This window comes from Schistocerca americana, chromosome 11, assembly GCF_021461395.2.
Source record: "Schistocerca americana isolate TAMUIC-IGC-003095 chromosome 11, iqSchAmer2.1, whole genome shotgun sequence".
NCBI lineage: Eukaryota > Metazoa > Arthropoda > Insecta > Orthoptera > Acrididae > Schistocerca > Schistocerca americana.
The window spans coordinates 114,272,473-114,289,456 of record NC_060129.1 but is presented as its reverse complement, the minus strand read 5'-3'; the positions used below and the strand labels follow the sequence as shown (position 1 = coordinate 114,289,456).

The 16,984-nt window shown below is 40.6% G+C and overlaps 1 protein-coding gene across 1 annotated transcript in view; it reads right to left on the bottom strand.

Annotated features, from left to right (window-relative positions):
- Nucleotides 1-11,809: 11,809 nt before the first annotated feature.
- Nucleotides 11,810-16,984, bottom strand: part of LOC124553621 (growth factor receptor-bound protein 14-like) — a 1,033,185-nt gene continuing 1,028,010 nt past the window's right edge. Inside the window, exon 13 of the mRNA XM_047127476.1 lies at nucleotides 11,810-16,236. Within this exon, the coding sequence (XP_046983432.1) occupies nucleotides 16,063-16,236 (174 nt within the window). The 3' untranslated portion in view covers nucleotides 11,810-16,062. The remainder of the gene's footprint in view (nucleotides 16,237-16,984) is intronic.

Below are 16,984 nucleotides of genomic sequence, written 5' to 3'. Positions count from 1 at the left end.
ATGACCGGTATATTTGAAACGGCAATAAAAACTAAACGAGCAGTGATAGAAATACACCGTTTGTTGCAATATGCTTGGGACAACAGTACATTTTCAGGCAGACAACCTTTCGAAATTACAGTAGTTACAATTTTCAACAACAGATGGCGCTGCAAGTGATGTGAAAGATATAGAAGACAATGCAGTCTGTGGGTGCGCCATTCTGTACGTCGTCTTTCTGCTGTAAGCGTGTGCTGTTCACAACGTGCAAGTGTGCTGTGGACAACATGGTTTATTCCTTAGAACAGAGGATTTTTCTGGTGTTGGAATTCCACCGCCTAGAACACAGAGTTGTTGCAACAAGACGAAGTTTTCAACGGAGGTTTAATGTAACCAAAGGACCGAAAAGCGATACAATAAAGGATCTGTTTGAAAAATTTCAACGGACTGGGAACGTGACGGATGAACGTGCCGGAAAGGTAGGGCGATCGCGTACGGCAACCACAGAGGGCAACGCGCAGCTAGTGCAGCAGGTGATCCGACAGCGGCCTCGGGTTTCCGTTCGCCGTGTTGCGGCTGCGGTCCAAATGACGCCAACGTCCACGTATCGTCTCATGCGCCAGAGTTTACACCTCTATCCGTACAAAATTCAAACGCGGCAACCCCTCGGCGCCGCTACCATTGCTGCACGAGAGACATTCGCTAACGATATAGTGCACAAGATTGATGACGGCGATATGCATGTGGGCAGCATTTGGTTTACTGATGAAGCTTATTTTTACCTGGACGGCTTCGTCAATAAACAGAACTGGCGCATATGGGGAACCGAAAAGCCCCATGTTGCAGTCCCATCGTCCCTGCATCCTCAAAAAGTACTGGTCTGGGCCGCCATTTCTTCCAAAGGAATCATTGGCCCCTTTTTCAGATCCGAAACGATTACTGCATCACGCTATCTGGACATTCTTCGTGAATTTGTGGCGGTACAAACTGCCTTAGACGACACTGCGAACACCTCGTGGTTTATGCAAGATGGTGCCCAGCCACATCGCACGGCCGACGTCTTTAATTTCCTGAATGAATATTTCGATGATCGTGTGATTGCTTTGGGCTATCCGAAACATACAGGAGGCGGCGTGGATTGGCCTCCCTATTTGCCAGACATGAACCCCTGTGACTTCTTTCTGTGGGGACACTTGAAAGACCAGGTGTACCGCCAGAATCCAGAAACAATTGAACAGCTGAAGCAGTACATCTCATCTGCATGTGAAGCCATTCCGCCAGACACGTTGTCAAAGGTTTCGGGTAATTTCATTCAGAGACTACGCCATATTATTGCTACGCATGGTGGATATGTGGAAAATATCGTACTATAGAGTTTCCCAGACCGCAGAGCCATCTGTTGTTGAAAATTGTGACTACTGTAATTTCGAATGGTTGTCTGCCTGAAAATGTACTGTTGTCCCAAGCATATTGCAACAAACGGTGTATTTCTATCGCTGCTCGTTTAGTTTTTATTGCCGTTTCAAATATACTGGTCATTTTTGAAACACCCTGTACAAGCAATCCCACAACCAGTAATGACATGGGCCTGGGACAAAAAGCATGTAATCCTCACTACGTGTATCGATATGGGGTGAAAAGCCATCCTGCACAAAAGTTGTACCATCCAGCAGGTGTTTATCAGCCAGGCTAGGGAAGATGTGATTCTGTAACATATTGGCATACCTTGTACCCACCATGCCGAAAGTTTGAAAAGCAGTACCCAGCATTTCCTAGAAGAAAAGGGTCCAATCATGACTGATCTGGTGAGTCCACACCACACCATGACTTTCTTGTCATACAATAGGATTCCCATTACAGTTCTAAGATTTTCCGTAGCTCAAATTCTGCAGCTGTAGTGTTGAGAGGCCCTCAAGGTGTGAAATGGTGTTTGTAGGCCCACAACAGATTAGACAAGCAATTGTCATCTTCCCCCGTTTTTTGAAGTGCTCACACTGCAAATGCTGCCCTTGTCACAAAATTGGTAGCTAACAGTTCATGATGGCACTAGTTTTGTACAGATAGGATGCGAAGGTGCGACTTAGTGCTCCACAAATAATGGAGCACGGAATGCCAGAGCGATTCGTGACTTCATGAGTGTTGACTTCACCGTGTGGAGATGAACTTGCTATGGTCTCCATTTCTTCCTGAACTGTCCGAGCAGCAGTGGCACTTGGGCCTGGCTGATCATCTAAAAACTTTGAACTTCATGATCATTTTCTTAACAGCGACACTTGTCACAGGACTTTTACCCTTTCGAATACCCTTCTTATAGTGGTAGGATCACAAAGCTGCAGAAGTGGATTCTCCATTCTGATAATAAAGCTTCAATAACACTGTCTTTTCTGGTGAGGCCAGCATGTCGCAGTTGATGGAGCTTCTGAGCCACCTCTTGCTCCAGCTTACAGAGCTATTACAAATGATTGAAGCGATTTCATAAATTCACTGTAGCTCCATTCATTGACATATGGTCACGACACACTACAGATATGTAGAAAAACTCATAAAGTTTTGTTCGGCTGAAGCCGCACTTCAGGTTTCTGCTGCCAGAGCGCTCGAGAGCGCAGTGAAACAAAATGGCGACAGGAGCCGAGAAAGCGTATGTCGTGCTTGAAATGCACTCACATCAGTCAGTCATAACAGTGCAATGACACTCCAGGACGAAGTTCAACAAAGATCCACCAACTGCTAACTCCATTCGGCGATGGTATGCGCAGTTTAAAGCTTCTGGATGCCTCTGTAAGGGGAAATCAACGGGTCGACCTGCAGTGAGCGAAGAAACGGTTGAACGCGTGCGGGCAAGTTTCACGCGTAGCCCGCGGAAGTCGACGAATAAAGCAAGCAGGGAGCTAAACGTACTACAGCCGACGGTTTGGAAAATCTTACGGAAAAGGCTAAAGCACAAGCCTTACCGTTTACAATTGCTACAAGACCTGACACCCGATGACAAAGTCAAACGCTTTGAATTTTCGGCGCGATTGCAACAGCTCATGGAAGAGGATGCGTTCAGTGCGAGACTTGTTTTCAGTGATGAAGCAACATTTTTTTTCTTAATGGTGAAGTGAACAGACACAATGTGCGAATCTGGGCGGTAGAGAATCCTCACGCATTCGTGCAGCAAATTCGCAATTCACCAAAAGTTAACGTGTTTTGTGCAATCTCACGGTTTAAAGTTTACGGTCCCTTTTTCCTCTGCGAAAAAAACGTTACAGGACACGTGTATCTGGACATGCTGAAAAATTGGCTCGTGCCACAACTGGAGACCGACAGCGCCAACTTCATCTTTCAACAGGATGGTGCTCCACCGCACTTCCATCGTGATGTTCGGCATTTCTTAAACAGGAGATTGGAAAACCGATGGATCGGTCGTGGTGGAGATCATGATCAGCAATTCATGTCATGGCCTCCACGCTCTCCCGACTTAACCCCATGCGATTTCTTTCTGTGGGGTTATCTGAAAGATTCAGTGTTTAAACCTCCTCTACCAAGAAACGTGCCAGAACTGCGAGCTCGCATCAACGATGCTTTCGAACTCATTGATGGGGACATGCTGCGCCGAGTGTGGGAGGAACTTGATTATAGGCTTGATGTCTGCCGAATCACTAAAGGGGCCCATGTCGAACATTTGTGAATGCCTAAAAAAACTTTTTGAGTTTTTGTATGTGTGTGCAAAGCATTGTGAAAATATCTCAAATAATAAAGTTATTGTAGAGCTGTGAAATCGCTTCAATGATTTGCAATAACCCTGTATTTTGTAAACAATAATTATGCAGTGCCACTGATGTGTTGTTGTGCAGAGTCATCTGTTGGCCAGTTTTTGCACCTGTTTTTGGTTTCAATAAAGCCCCCTGTCATTTCAGGCATGTGTGCCAGTTTTTACCTCTCTGCCTACATTATTCTGTGAATTACTGCATTTTCAAATTTTAACAGAATTCTGGGACACATTGTATTTGTTCTAAGGCATCCAAGATGTTCCAGAAAGTGGTTTCAGGTTCTAATTTTTTTTCACCTTTTTTCAACATGACCTCCCGTTTAGGCTCCCTCACAATCTATATATACCCTATCTGCTGAGCCGTGCACCTGAATTATAGACCCATATCGGTAATGTTGATTTGTAGTAGGATTTTGGAATGATTTATTGACACATAGCATGGATTCAGAAACCGTTCTTGTGAAAAACAACTAGCTCTTTATACTCTTGAAGTAATGAGTGCTATCGATAGGGGATGTGAAATGGATTCCATATTTTTAGATTTCCAGAAGGCTTTCGACACGGTTCCTCACAAGCAACTTCTAACCAAACTGCGTGCCTACGGCATATCATCTCAGCTGTGCGACTGGGTTCATGATTTCCTGTCAGAAAGGTCACAGTTCGTAGTAATAGATGGAAAGTCATCGAGCAAAACAGAAGTAATATTCGGCATTCCCCAAGGTAGTGTTATAGGACCTGCATTGTTCCTTATCTATATTAACGACATAGTAGACAATCTGAGTAGCCGTCTTAGATTATTTTTAGCTCATGCTGTCATTTATCGTCATGTAAAGTCATCAGATGATGAAGATGAATTACAAAATGATTTAGATAAGATATCTGTATAGTGCAAAATGTGGCAATTGACTCTGTCACACAAATCTGAAGGCTGTAAACTCAACTAAATACTTAGGGATTACAATTACAAATAATGGTCACATTGATAATGTTGTGGGTAGAGCAAAATCAAAGATGGCGATTCATTGGCAGAACACTTAGAAGGTGTAACAGATCTACTAAAGAGACTGCTTACACCACACTTGTCCGCCCTATTCTGGAGTATTGTTGTGTGATGTGGGATCCACATTAGGTGGGACTGATGGATGACATCGAAAAAAACTCAAAGAAGGCCGGCTCATTTTGTATTATTGAGAAATAGGTGAGAAAGTGCCACAGACATGTTACATGAATTGGAGCAGCAATCATTAAAACGAAGGATCTTGTCATGAAATTTCAATCACAAGTTTTCTCCTCCGATTGTGAAAACATTCTGTTGGCACCCACCTGCGTAGGGAGAAATGAAAAAAAAAAAAAAAAAAAAAAAATCAGGTATCCCACAGAAAAATTTAACTGCTCGTTTTTCCCGTGCACCATTTGATAGCAAATGGTAGAGAGACAGTTGGAAGGTGGTTCCCTGAACTTTATTGTGAATAGCAGAGTAATCACGTAGATAGACAATTATTTAGCACTGCCCCACAAATATACAGACATCTCACTGAAAGTGGCCATAGTAGGGCTTGAGACAATACATTAAGGCACAATGTGGACACAGGCCTTATTAATGTCTCCTAATAGGGGTCTGGACACCATTATCAGAAAGCATATGTTGACTCAGTCCACACTCCTGAAGGTTTTCTCTGTTGATGGAATCTACGAAGCATGTAGAATGAATGAATGAATGAATGAATGCTTTTACACATCAAAGTGGATTTTGCATAAACTACTGAAAAGGAAAAGAGAAGAAGAAAGTGACTTTACTAACTTTTTATGTAGCTGAAGATGCTATTAAAAGATGAATTACCATCATTATTATTATCATCCATTTACTCAGGTGGTCCAAGCACATGGGCGAACTGGCGACAAAGTTCAGTTCCGACACTTCGCACTTCGTGTTGACTTGCGGACAGGGTTGTTATCATACTTAGCATACTTTCACTCAGTACTGCCCTAGGGTGTAATTTTCAGGGTAATTGAAACAAAGGTGAAGAAAGTGTTTATTCTACAGAAGACTGCAACAAGATTTCTATGTAAAGGTGATCACTGAAAACTTTTCAGAAGCTTTTTCAGGGACATACAGATTATTTATTACACTTACATGCCAACACATATCATCCCTTTTATTTATGTTAGACACATGGACTATTGTACATTATATTTTGTCACTGATCAGTGACAAAATATAGTGTACAATAGTGTAATGTCAATCAACAGCTCTGCCATTACACCAGTGATGCAAGTGAAGTAGCAAGAGGATGAAATTGTAAGTGATCAACTGTCATATAAAAACCTTTCACACTGTTTTCGTAACACATAACTGAAGCAAATGGTGACATAAAAATTATCAAAAATCGCCAATGTTACTGACAGATTTTTGGCTTGCAAACCTACAAAAGTAAGCAGAAAAGGGTAGCAGAACACACTCAAATTAAATCAAGTGATACTGTGAGAAATTACAGGCTGGTGCATAAGTTCGTAAGCTTTTGTTTCGCGTGTTGACATACTGGTTGCTATGGGTTTGTTTATCAAGTGTCATTTTTTAATTTGTAGTTTGCTGTTGTTATTTATGTTTACATATTGTCATTTGGAGGTAGTGACTGGAGCTACTGATGCTATAAAATGGAGTGCCATGTAGAGAAATCTGTATATTTCTGACATAATCTTCTGTTTGGATCCAATAGAGGGGACACAGCAGTGGAGACAGCCAGAAACAATTGCATAGTGTGTGGGACAATGGCACTGAACACAGCACAGCGAGAAAGTGGATGTCTTTCTGACATCAGTGAGTCTCCGTGTTCAGCAAGACCTACGGGGTTCGACGAAGATCATTTAAACGCATGATCTACATCAGTGGATTCAAGAACTGGTGAATATGATGAACTGTAACCATTCCACTATGTGGAAGGTTAAAAAAAATCAGGTGTACGGGTACCGCATGATCAAAGCCAAATCATAAAAATCGGGAGGTGGCCATATGTGCATCTCTGCTTACTTGTCATCAAATGCCTCACGAACAACACCGACCATTCCTACCCTGTATCATGACTGGTGATGAGAAATGGTGTCTTTATGCTAACGTAGTGAAAAAAGAATACTGGTTGAGCCCAGACAAGTAGCAACTCCCTGTACAAAGACCTGTGCGGATCCACAAAAGATAATGTTCTGCGTCTGGTGGAACAGCAATGGTGTGGTGTACTACCAATTGCTTCCCCGGTGTGTGACGATCGCTGATGGCGTTTATTGCCGACAACTGAGATGTCTTGCAGACAACCCAACAACAACAAACCAGTATGTGAAGCAATGCTACATCACAATAACACCCACGTGCTTTCTGCGAGACTGATAAAAAACACTATGCAGCAGTTGGGTTGGGAAGTAACTCGGCACCAGCCATATTCACCTCATCTTCTACTCTCAGAATTTCACCTTTTCTGCTCTCTACTGAACAACCTCAAAGGAGCTTCCAGTCCAGATGAAAATGTGTGCTGAATGTGGCTCTATGAGTTTTTGCCTTAAAAACGTGACTTTTATGGCTGCAGAACTATAAGGTTACCCCAGCATTGGCAGACTGTTGTAAATAGTGAAGGAGAATATATTACTGATGACTGAAGTCTCTATTATGAGTATCTCCTGTGCTTATTAAACTTATGGAAAAACATTACAAACTTATGCACCATTGCAATGGATTAGGAAGTGTAGCAGATGAGTAGCGGTAAAAGTAAAATAAGTGTAGTAAAATAACTGTGATGGCTGAAGTAGAGATGATACAAAATGTGCAAAGACAATGCCAAGAAAAGCATTTCTGAAGAAGAGAAATTTGTTAATACTGATATAAATTTAACTGTTAGGAGAGCGTAGCCTTGCGCAGATGGGAAAAATGGACAGTAAGCAGTTGATATTAGGGTGAATCAAATGAAAACCTTAAATATTTTTTGAAATATTGTATATTGTGCAGAAGTGGTACAAAGCTATATCACTTTTCAACATAATCTCCCACAGTCTCAATGCAAGTCCTCCAGCACTTACAAAGTGCATAAATTCCTTTAGAAAAAAATTCTTTTGGTAGTCCGCGCAACCACTCATGCACCGCGTGGCGTACCTCTTCATCAGAACGGAACTTCTTTCGTCCCATTGCGTCTTTGAGTGGTCCAATCATATGGAAATCACTTGGGGCAAGGTCTGGAGAGTGTGGTGGATGAGGAAGACACTCAAAATGCAGGTGTGTGATTGTTGCAACTGTTGTACGGGCAGTGTGGGGCCTCGCATTGTCATGTTGCAAAAGGACACCTGCTGACAGCAATCCACGTCGCTTTGATTTGATTGCAGGCCGCAGATGATCTTTTATGAGATCTGTGTATGATGCACTGGTGACAGTGGTCCCTCTAGGCACGTCATGCTCCAAAATGACGCCTCTTTCGTCCCAAAAGAGAGTCAGCATAACCTTCCCTGCTGATGGTTCTGTTCGAAACTTCTTTGGTTTTGGTGATGAGAAATGGTGCCATTCCTTGCTCGCTCTCTTCGTTTCCGGTTGGTGGAAGTGAACCCAGGTTTCGTCCCCAGTAACGATTCTTGCAAGGAAGCCATTTCAGGAGTCAGCTGCCGTGGCACCCATCTTGCAGACACTTTGTGAAACTGGAGCACATCTTGCACAATGTCTTGTGCTGACCCGTGACTAACCTGTAAACATGCTGCAGTGTCATTCAGTGTCACTCGGCGGCTTTCCTTCACTATGGCTTCAACTGCTGCCATGTTCTGTGGAGTCACAACTCGTTGTGCCTGACCTGGACGAGGAGCATCTTCCACTGAAGTCGCACCATTTGCGAACGTCCTCCTCCATTCGTAGACTTGCTGCTGTGACAAACATGCATCACCGTACTGAACCTTCATTCGTCGATGAATTTCAATAGGTTTCACACCTTCACTGCGCAAAAACCGAATAACAGAACGCCGTTCTTCCCTGCAAGTCTCAAGTGGGGCGGCCATCTTTATACTGGTACTGTGACGGTATGTGTGCATCTGCACTATGCTGCCACCTACAGGCCATTCTGCACACTGTTTGTAGCACGCTTACCGACTTACAGAATAACGGCGCGAAATTTTGATTTGTTGTTAAAAGTTTAAGGTTTTCATTTGACTCACCCTCGTACAAGAAGAAACTAGAGACTTTCGAAATGCAGTGCTATAGAAGAATGCTTAATACTACACAAGCAGGTCAACAAACTAATGAGGAGGTTCCAAACTGAACTGGTGGTCAAAAAAATTAGGGTACATCCTGATTAAAAGAAGGGATTGTAGGATAGATCACATTGCACGGCATCGAGAAATGATACATTTGATGATGGAGGAAAGTCTCGGGGATAAAAATCATAGAAATTTGAATGGAGTAAGCAGGTTGTTGTAGTTATGCAAAGATAAAGATGACAGAGTAAGGAGGGGAGCTGTGTCAAATCAATCTTCGGACTGAAGTTGGTGATAGCCCTCATTCCATTTAATACCATTCCAGAAATGTTTAAAACACACACACACACACACACACACACACACACACACACAAAGCTGTTTACCCGAGAATTTATTCTGAACAAAGTTGTTTATAATCAAGTTGTGTTTTAAATTACACTTGCAGTGAATATCGTAAGAGATTTCATCTCGTATTTTGTACACATTACTTATTCTAATTACATGAATGTAACTTGAACCTGGACAATGAAGATTTTAAGCAAAATTCAGACATTTGAAATGACATGTCACTGAAGAGAATGGAGTAACAAGAATGGACAGATTACGAATTGAAACAGCAAAGGGTGGAATTGCAATGTTTAAGGGGTAAGGACATGTGGAGGGAATGGTATCTGATAGAATATGGAGGAAGACCCACAAATTGAGGCTCCATGGTGAAATACCAAGAGAAAGAACACGGTATAATAGGCTCAAAGAAGTGGAGAAGAGTAATTTGAAGAAAAAGGAGAGGAACAGAACAGGGAGATGATGGGAGGATGGAGAAAAATTACAAGACTCACGTTCAAAGTGGCTGCAAACCACGATGATTCGTTTCGTGAATGTATTTTAATTCCTTTAAAGGCAGTGACAGCCACAGGGTACCGTATCATTCGCGTAAGTGAACTCCACTACGTATGCAAAATAATGGGTCGGTAAGTACACACCTGACATGAAATGAATAGTGTTATTGAAGCATTGGATAAGTTAGAAGTGTGTGTTTCAACTGATTGATGTGTTTTAGCTTCCAAATTATTCTATATTATTACTTGTCACACAAAACCCAGGCTCCCATTTGCATAAGAAAGGGGACCACATGTCACCCACTGCGTCTCCATTCTGGATAGCAATCGTGCAGCTATGTTTGACACTGAAAAGAAACTTGTGTGGTTGAGGGACTATTCTTTCTTTGTTATCATTGGTACTCAGTTATATTTTGTAGATATCTTATTGTACTATTACACAATCTATTGTAGCAGTGTCATTGTTATTTCATTTCATTGTCAATCAACAGTGTAGAAACATAAGAAAATAAATAAAAATAAGACTTTAATAGATCTTTTCAATAACTATGTGCTTGTACGTTACTTCACCCAAAAGAAGTTGTTAGATTAGATTAGATTAAGTTTTTGTACCATAGAAGCAAAAATGAGATGGTTCTCATGGGTGTGGAACAATTCAGAAAATAAAAAATAAAAAATATAAAACATCTGAATATAATACTCACTACCCTGTGCATTTGTCAGGAGGTTTTCAAAATATCTGAGTACATTACAGTGAAGTGCAACTGCTAATATTTACAGAATTCCTATCCTGTCAGAATAAAACATATTTGTGCACTTTTAATAAATTTATCTTGCACAAAATACCTAATGTTTATTTGCAACCAAGTGCTGTCAGAACTGAAATCTAACAAGACATTTTTATTAAAGCTGGTCTAACAGTCCCTGTTAAGGTATTTATCTACAGAGTAGAAGGCGTTGTCTATCAAAAAGTCTTGTAAACTCTGTTTAAACTGTACTTTATCAGAAATAAAAAATATGATGAAGTAAAAAATTTTGTTATGCCTTGCAGCAAGCTTTGCAGCATATGCCAGGCTGAACAGAAAGGTCTTGTGATTAAAGGGTTAACAACAGTCGTTTTATTTTACATTATAAGCACACTTGATTTCTTTTCCTGCATAATACAAAATGGGATGACAAGGCAATCTCACACAATCAGGTTGTGATATATGGGACAATCAGGTTGTGATATATATATATATGACAAAAATTGTTTAAGGCAGACTGAACTTGTCAGAAAGCTGACAAATTGTTCTTTATTATTCCGCTGCTTTGCGGAACACTTTTCCTGTGTTCCTAAGGTTCACAGTCTACAAGCAAACTTCAATAGCGCTGATGAAGAGAAATATGTTTTTCGCTTAAGATTTAACCATTACACAAGACGATCTGAACTTCACCGACAGAACTTTGAAGGCTGCTCGGGAGTATTTTCTGAGTATTATGGCTCACGTGACCTGTGGTCCTTGATGGCTCATTATACATTAATATTGTAATTATGATTTATCATCTTTACTGCCCCAGTTAGTTCTGCTTCTGTGAAAATACCTTCACAACAGTCAAAAAGGCTGTGTGATGACCAATAATCAGAGCATACAACACAAATATATCACTGTTAATGTACATCTAACACTTCCAGAAAAACAAACCCGGAATAGAATGGAACAGCACAAGCTTGAGGACAGTGAGTAAAAAGTGGGTATTACTGTTGTTAATAGCGAGTACTGTGGATGAGCAAAATAAGTTTGTTTCAAATTAACAAACAGAGCACATCGAGCCAACTGTTGTGCAGGTATTTCCAGAGCAGTACAGACACACAGTTAAATGATGGTAGGAAAACAAATAAAGTTTAATACTTAGGAAATACCCCTGAGTAAATTCTGAAATTTACTGACCACTTCCTTAATTGTGTGTCAAACACTGAAATGGTGGAGAGGGATGGGATGAATACATAATTGACAGGTGAAATAAATGACACAGCACACAGTTTTGAGTAAAAAATAATTTACTGACCATAGAAAAGAAGTGAACAAGCTTGTTTGTACATATTACAGTATTAAGTTAATACATCCTAGTGATCAAATGTGCAAAAACAAACATTTACTCCTAAGCAATGTAAATGTGGTTACATAAAAACTCTATAGTTCACAGATTTGCGAAACGAAGTGAAGCATAAATACGAACCCTGTTCTTGTATACATATTAATACTGATAGAGACACGGCTATAACAACAGTAAACAGCAATAGAAACAATACTAAACATTAATAAAGGACAACACTAACGAAGAATCAGCAGGCAATATCTTTAGTCTATCATGTAAGGGTTACCTACACTACGACAGAACTTCTTGCAAGGAAAGAAAGTGCACCATACACAACAGTGATATATTACAGGCAATAACAAAAAAAAAGAACATAAAAAGGGTTGTGACTTTTTCAACAAGTGGGGCAAAAGACGACAAATTTGCCCCAGTAGGTACCTGCCAATTTGTTCCCTTCTGAGTAACGGATCTGTATTGCTTTTTATTCTGTCCACTGTAAAGAACTTACTTTTGCTTAAATAAATGTTTCAAAGTACAATCTAGTCCCGACACTCGGGTGAAAAAGGTACCTCTCGTCAAGTCCACGCACGATTATTTTACACTGAGCATCGAAGTAGCTCGCACAGAAATGTGTCAAATTCTGTGGCCAAAAACGTTTTCCCATTTTAGACTGGAGTAAATAGGAGGCTTCAGCCATAGCTCAACAGTGCATTTGTCGCACCTGAAGATGTCGGTCAATTGCATCGGCAAAATATTTCAGGAGTTACACAATGGTATCCAACGTTTCACAAGAGAAACATTTGTAAGAGTAATTCTTCAAGAAAGCCTTTAGTGGCACAAATATGAATGTGATTGTGTCAGGAAAGAACACTAGCCACCACATTAAGAATGTCATAGTTATCACAAATTAACATTTGCATCTCGTCTCCACGTGGTAATGCCCGACAACTGCACTGACGTATCGTGTACAGTATATCTGGATTCAGTTAGTATTAAGTGTCACAATGAAATACGATAGCCACGTCCGTAGTTATAACACTGGAAATGAAGATATGATTGTCCAAGTTATTGCTGTCAATATCCACAGTGGACAACACTTATTGCTTGCTGCAGAATGAACTTCTCCTGATCTCAAATCAAAAAGTATCATTCATTTTCAACGTACAGAGATATACTGATAGCTCAATCACTCTGTTATAGAGATGTGCAGAATACAATGCAATGTACAACCCTTTTATACAGCACGAGGATTAACACACACAAAATCAATAACAAAAAAGGACACTGGTTCTGCCAGGAAGTTCTCACATCTGCCACACCACTTCTCACTACTTATACAATACAAACACTTTAATAAAACCAAAAACTAGATGATTGCCATGGCCAAGGAAAACTTCCTGCACTTCTATATACTTTGGCAAAGATAAAGTTTTACCACAAATGTACAAAAATATATTACTCTTTAATTTTTACAGTTACTACAACTAAACTTCGTATCTCTCTCACTCCACAGATCTAGTTCAAAAGTCTTCCTAAATACACATTAATACATAAGAAATAACAATGTTGTTATTACTTGCCGAGTTGTAACTGTTCAGTAGCAACTCGATAGCCTCAGTTCCAATGTCAAAGTATTTTAAGACACTTACTACAATTCACTTCCACTGCTATTACATTCATCTCATTCGTCAGGGTTGCCGATGCAAAATTCACAAAAAGTCATTTTCGAAACAACGGTATTAGCAGTAACTGACGAGATATGTATTGTCATGATAAATACTTATTTCAACTTGCTTCTCTAAAGGCTAATGTTTCTATATAATAAATACTGATGATTCACAAACATATATAACATTACATTGCAAATAAATTTTCTCTACATTTTCCTGCGAATGATATATGATACTCTGTTATACATTACACACAAATCACAATTTAGTTATTACTCTGTTTATACAACTACTTCACTTACTTCTCTCACTGCAATTTGTAATAAATTAAAATCATGAACTAAAACGTTTAGTCACTTACAGAGCTTTAAATCATCTTGGTTATTACAACTATATACACAACACTGTTATCAGACACAATCACGCAAGACCGGCATACATAGTTTTATTTATAGATTCAGCACCTAAACATTATTTACTGAGTGCATTCACTGATCGTATGTTACTCTGATAAATAGAAAAATAAATTACAATGCAACACACACACATGCTCGCACACACGCACACATGCACGAGCATTACTCAATACATTAGAAATATTTCTGCAGATGAAGGTAAGGGGTCAAAAGGTTTGTGGCAACTGATTGCTTGCTTATTTATTTATATACACTATATTGTACAGTATTCATTCAATGATGGTGAGGATGTTGATACCGATGATAGTGTAGATATATTTTATTACTTCAAAGAATTTTCATTAATAAATAGTTTGTGCTACAGGGAGGCACTGTAAATATTATGTACACATACAAATGTCTGACAGACAAAACGCTGCAGATGACAATTAGCTGCAGTAACATGCGTAATGCTTCATAAAAATTTTAGACAGCTGTTAAATGCTTTTAAAATACATCAGACTACCTCAAGATTTATCATCGATGTCAAATGTACAGAAGTCCCACGTAGCGTACACAATCTGTAGCGTGTGCTTTGCATACCGGCCTCTTCTACAAAATGACCTCATCCCTCCAAAGTTTACAAAACACAGTTCTGGCAAGGTAACAATGTCCATTTCAGGAGTCAAATCTCAAAACTGTGTCGGCAAGTGTGTTCGGTACAGATAGAATTAATAACAGATTGTATTGTAATGCAATAATGCATAAAATTACCTCTAAACGACATGTTCTGTCTTACGGAAGTCAGGCTTAGACAATGAGGCAAGATGATAAGACACGGACAGAAACATTTTACGACAAGCGAAGTGGGTGACATCGTGAGAGAAAATTACAAGCAGTGATATTAATTTGGAACTTCACATTTTTAAATTACACATGAAGCTGACATAGGGTGAACTGAGAGCATCTCAATTTGGTAGCCACTCGTTTACAGATCCGAAAAAGATGAGAAGTCGGCCAACCACACACCAGAGAATGTCCGTTAGTTTTAAAATAGGATTTCTCTCCTGAAACTTGTCTGGGTGCAGAAGAATCTCAACTGTGGGAGAATAGGAAACAGAGAATTGGAGGTGTTGGAAATTAGGTGGACCGATAAATTATGAGGAACTCTGATTCCTGTAAGTAAAGGACGATAGGGCGTGTGCTAGGATATCAGGGAATAACTTCTGTGGTACTGGAGGGAGCCATAGATGGCAAAGCCTGTAGAGAAAGACAGTGACTGAGACTGGTAAACATCCAGCAAATAACTGAGGTGCTAAGTGTTCAAGTGCTAAGAGATTGACACCGAGGCTACAGCTGTAGTGGGTCATATATAGCCAAGAGCAAGACTGACGACTCAGCAAAAAAATTAAGAAATAATAATAAAAAAGCTCCAACTTTGTCAAGTCTGCTCAGTATTTTTGTATGTATTCTCCAACAATGCACAGTGCTATGCATTTATATTTCACAGTAATGACACATGTTGCACGAAACTCAATTACATTAATATGTCGTCAACAGATTCCTTATTATGCAGATGTCCTTTGTACATACGTGTTTACATATATAATGACGGCATCCCGTACTCTTTACAAATTACATTAATACCGTGCACAATGTTCACGGGTGGATAAAGAAATAAATGCACCAATAGAATTTACAAGACGCATCATTTCGAAACTCGGGCAGGGTAGAATGCGACCCCCCTAGTGTTGTGTAAGTGTGCATACAGTGCTATAATATGTGCAACAAATAGTGAGAGGGTTTTACCCCTCCATAGTGGTAAACAGAAGAATCCTACGGTGACAGAAGTTTCTGGAAGCTATTCCAGTACACGCTGGAAGCTATCCCAGTGCACCACGATTCTCTAGTCTTTTCTGGCTTACACAGTGTGACCACGGACCAGTTCTCGAAACGCTACAGGGTATTACCACAGATCAAACGTGTGCACTGACGGGCCGGCAAGAGTACGCGGCCGGCAATGCAACTCTGCGTAGACACTGGCCGCGTCGGGGTCCGGGACGCCGGGAGGTTCCTCCGGCAGTGGCAGATCCTCGACGGGACGGTCGGGTGTCGTCTCGGGAGTGCCGCCCTCAGTAGGTGACGGAGTTGTGTTCGGCGGGGCCCTGCACGACGTAGTGGGTGAGCCGCGTGGGCAGGCGGCCGGCGTTGAGCTGGTAGAACTCGACGAGCTGCAGCAGGTCGTAGAACTTGGTGCTGCCGTTGTCCAGCGAGTAGCAGACCGCGTCGCGGGCAGTGTCCACCACCTGCGGGCAAAGCGAGACAAAACTGAGTGACGAATAAGATAGACTACAGTACCTAATACAGTGCTTAGTGAAGCACACAATACACATCCGTTGTGAGAATTTCACTCTGCAGCTGAGTGTGGACTTATACGAAACTTCCTGGCAGATTAAAACTGTGCGCCGGACCGAGGCTCGAACTCGGAACCTTTGCCTTTTGCGGCCGTGGTGCCCCGTCCTCACAGTGAGTCGTTCTTGGGTAGCTCAGATGGGGTAGAGCACTTGCCCGCGAAAGGCAAAGGTCCACAGTTCCAGTCTCGGTCTGGCACACAGTTTTAATCTGCCAGGAAGTTTCAATACACATCCATTGTTTTCATTCTAAGGTTTATTCTTTTTTTTTTTTTCCTTGATAATTTTGCATTTCGATATGCATTTCAGAAGACTTAACTTTTTCGACGATACGAAGTTTTTGCTCAAAATTATGTTGGGCTGATCTGCCATTAGAGTATGTGTGACAAAATTTGACTACATCATTGTTTTTGACACCAGAAAATGAGAGCTTTAGGCAGGAGAAAAGTGGATAAAAGAAATGAAAAATGTGAAATGGAGGAAAGTGATACAAAATACTGCCTTATGAGTAATTTGTTGGTTGCCAACATGTAACACACGAGTAACAGAATGGTCTGTCAAATGTGACACATAGCCATGTTTTATAAAAACAAACAATTACAATTTCTGGCGAAAACATGTGTATTTTACATTATCTGTGTTT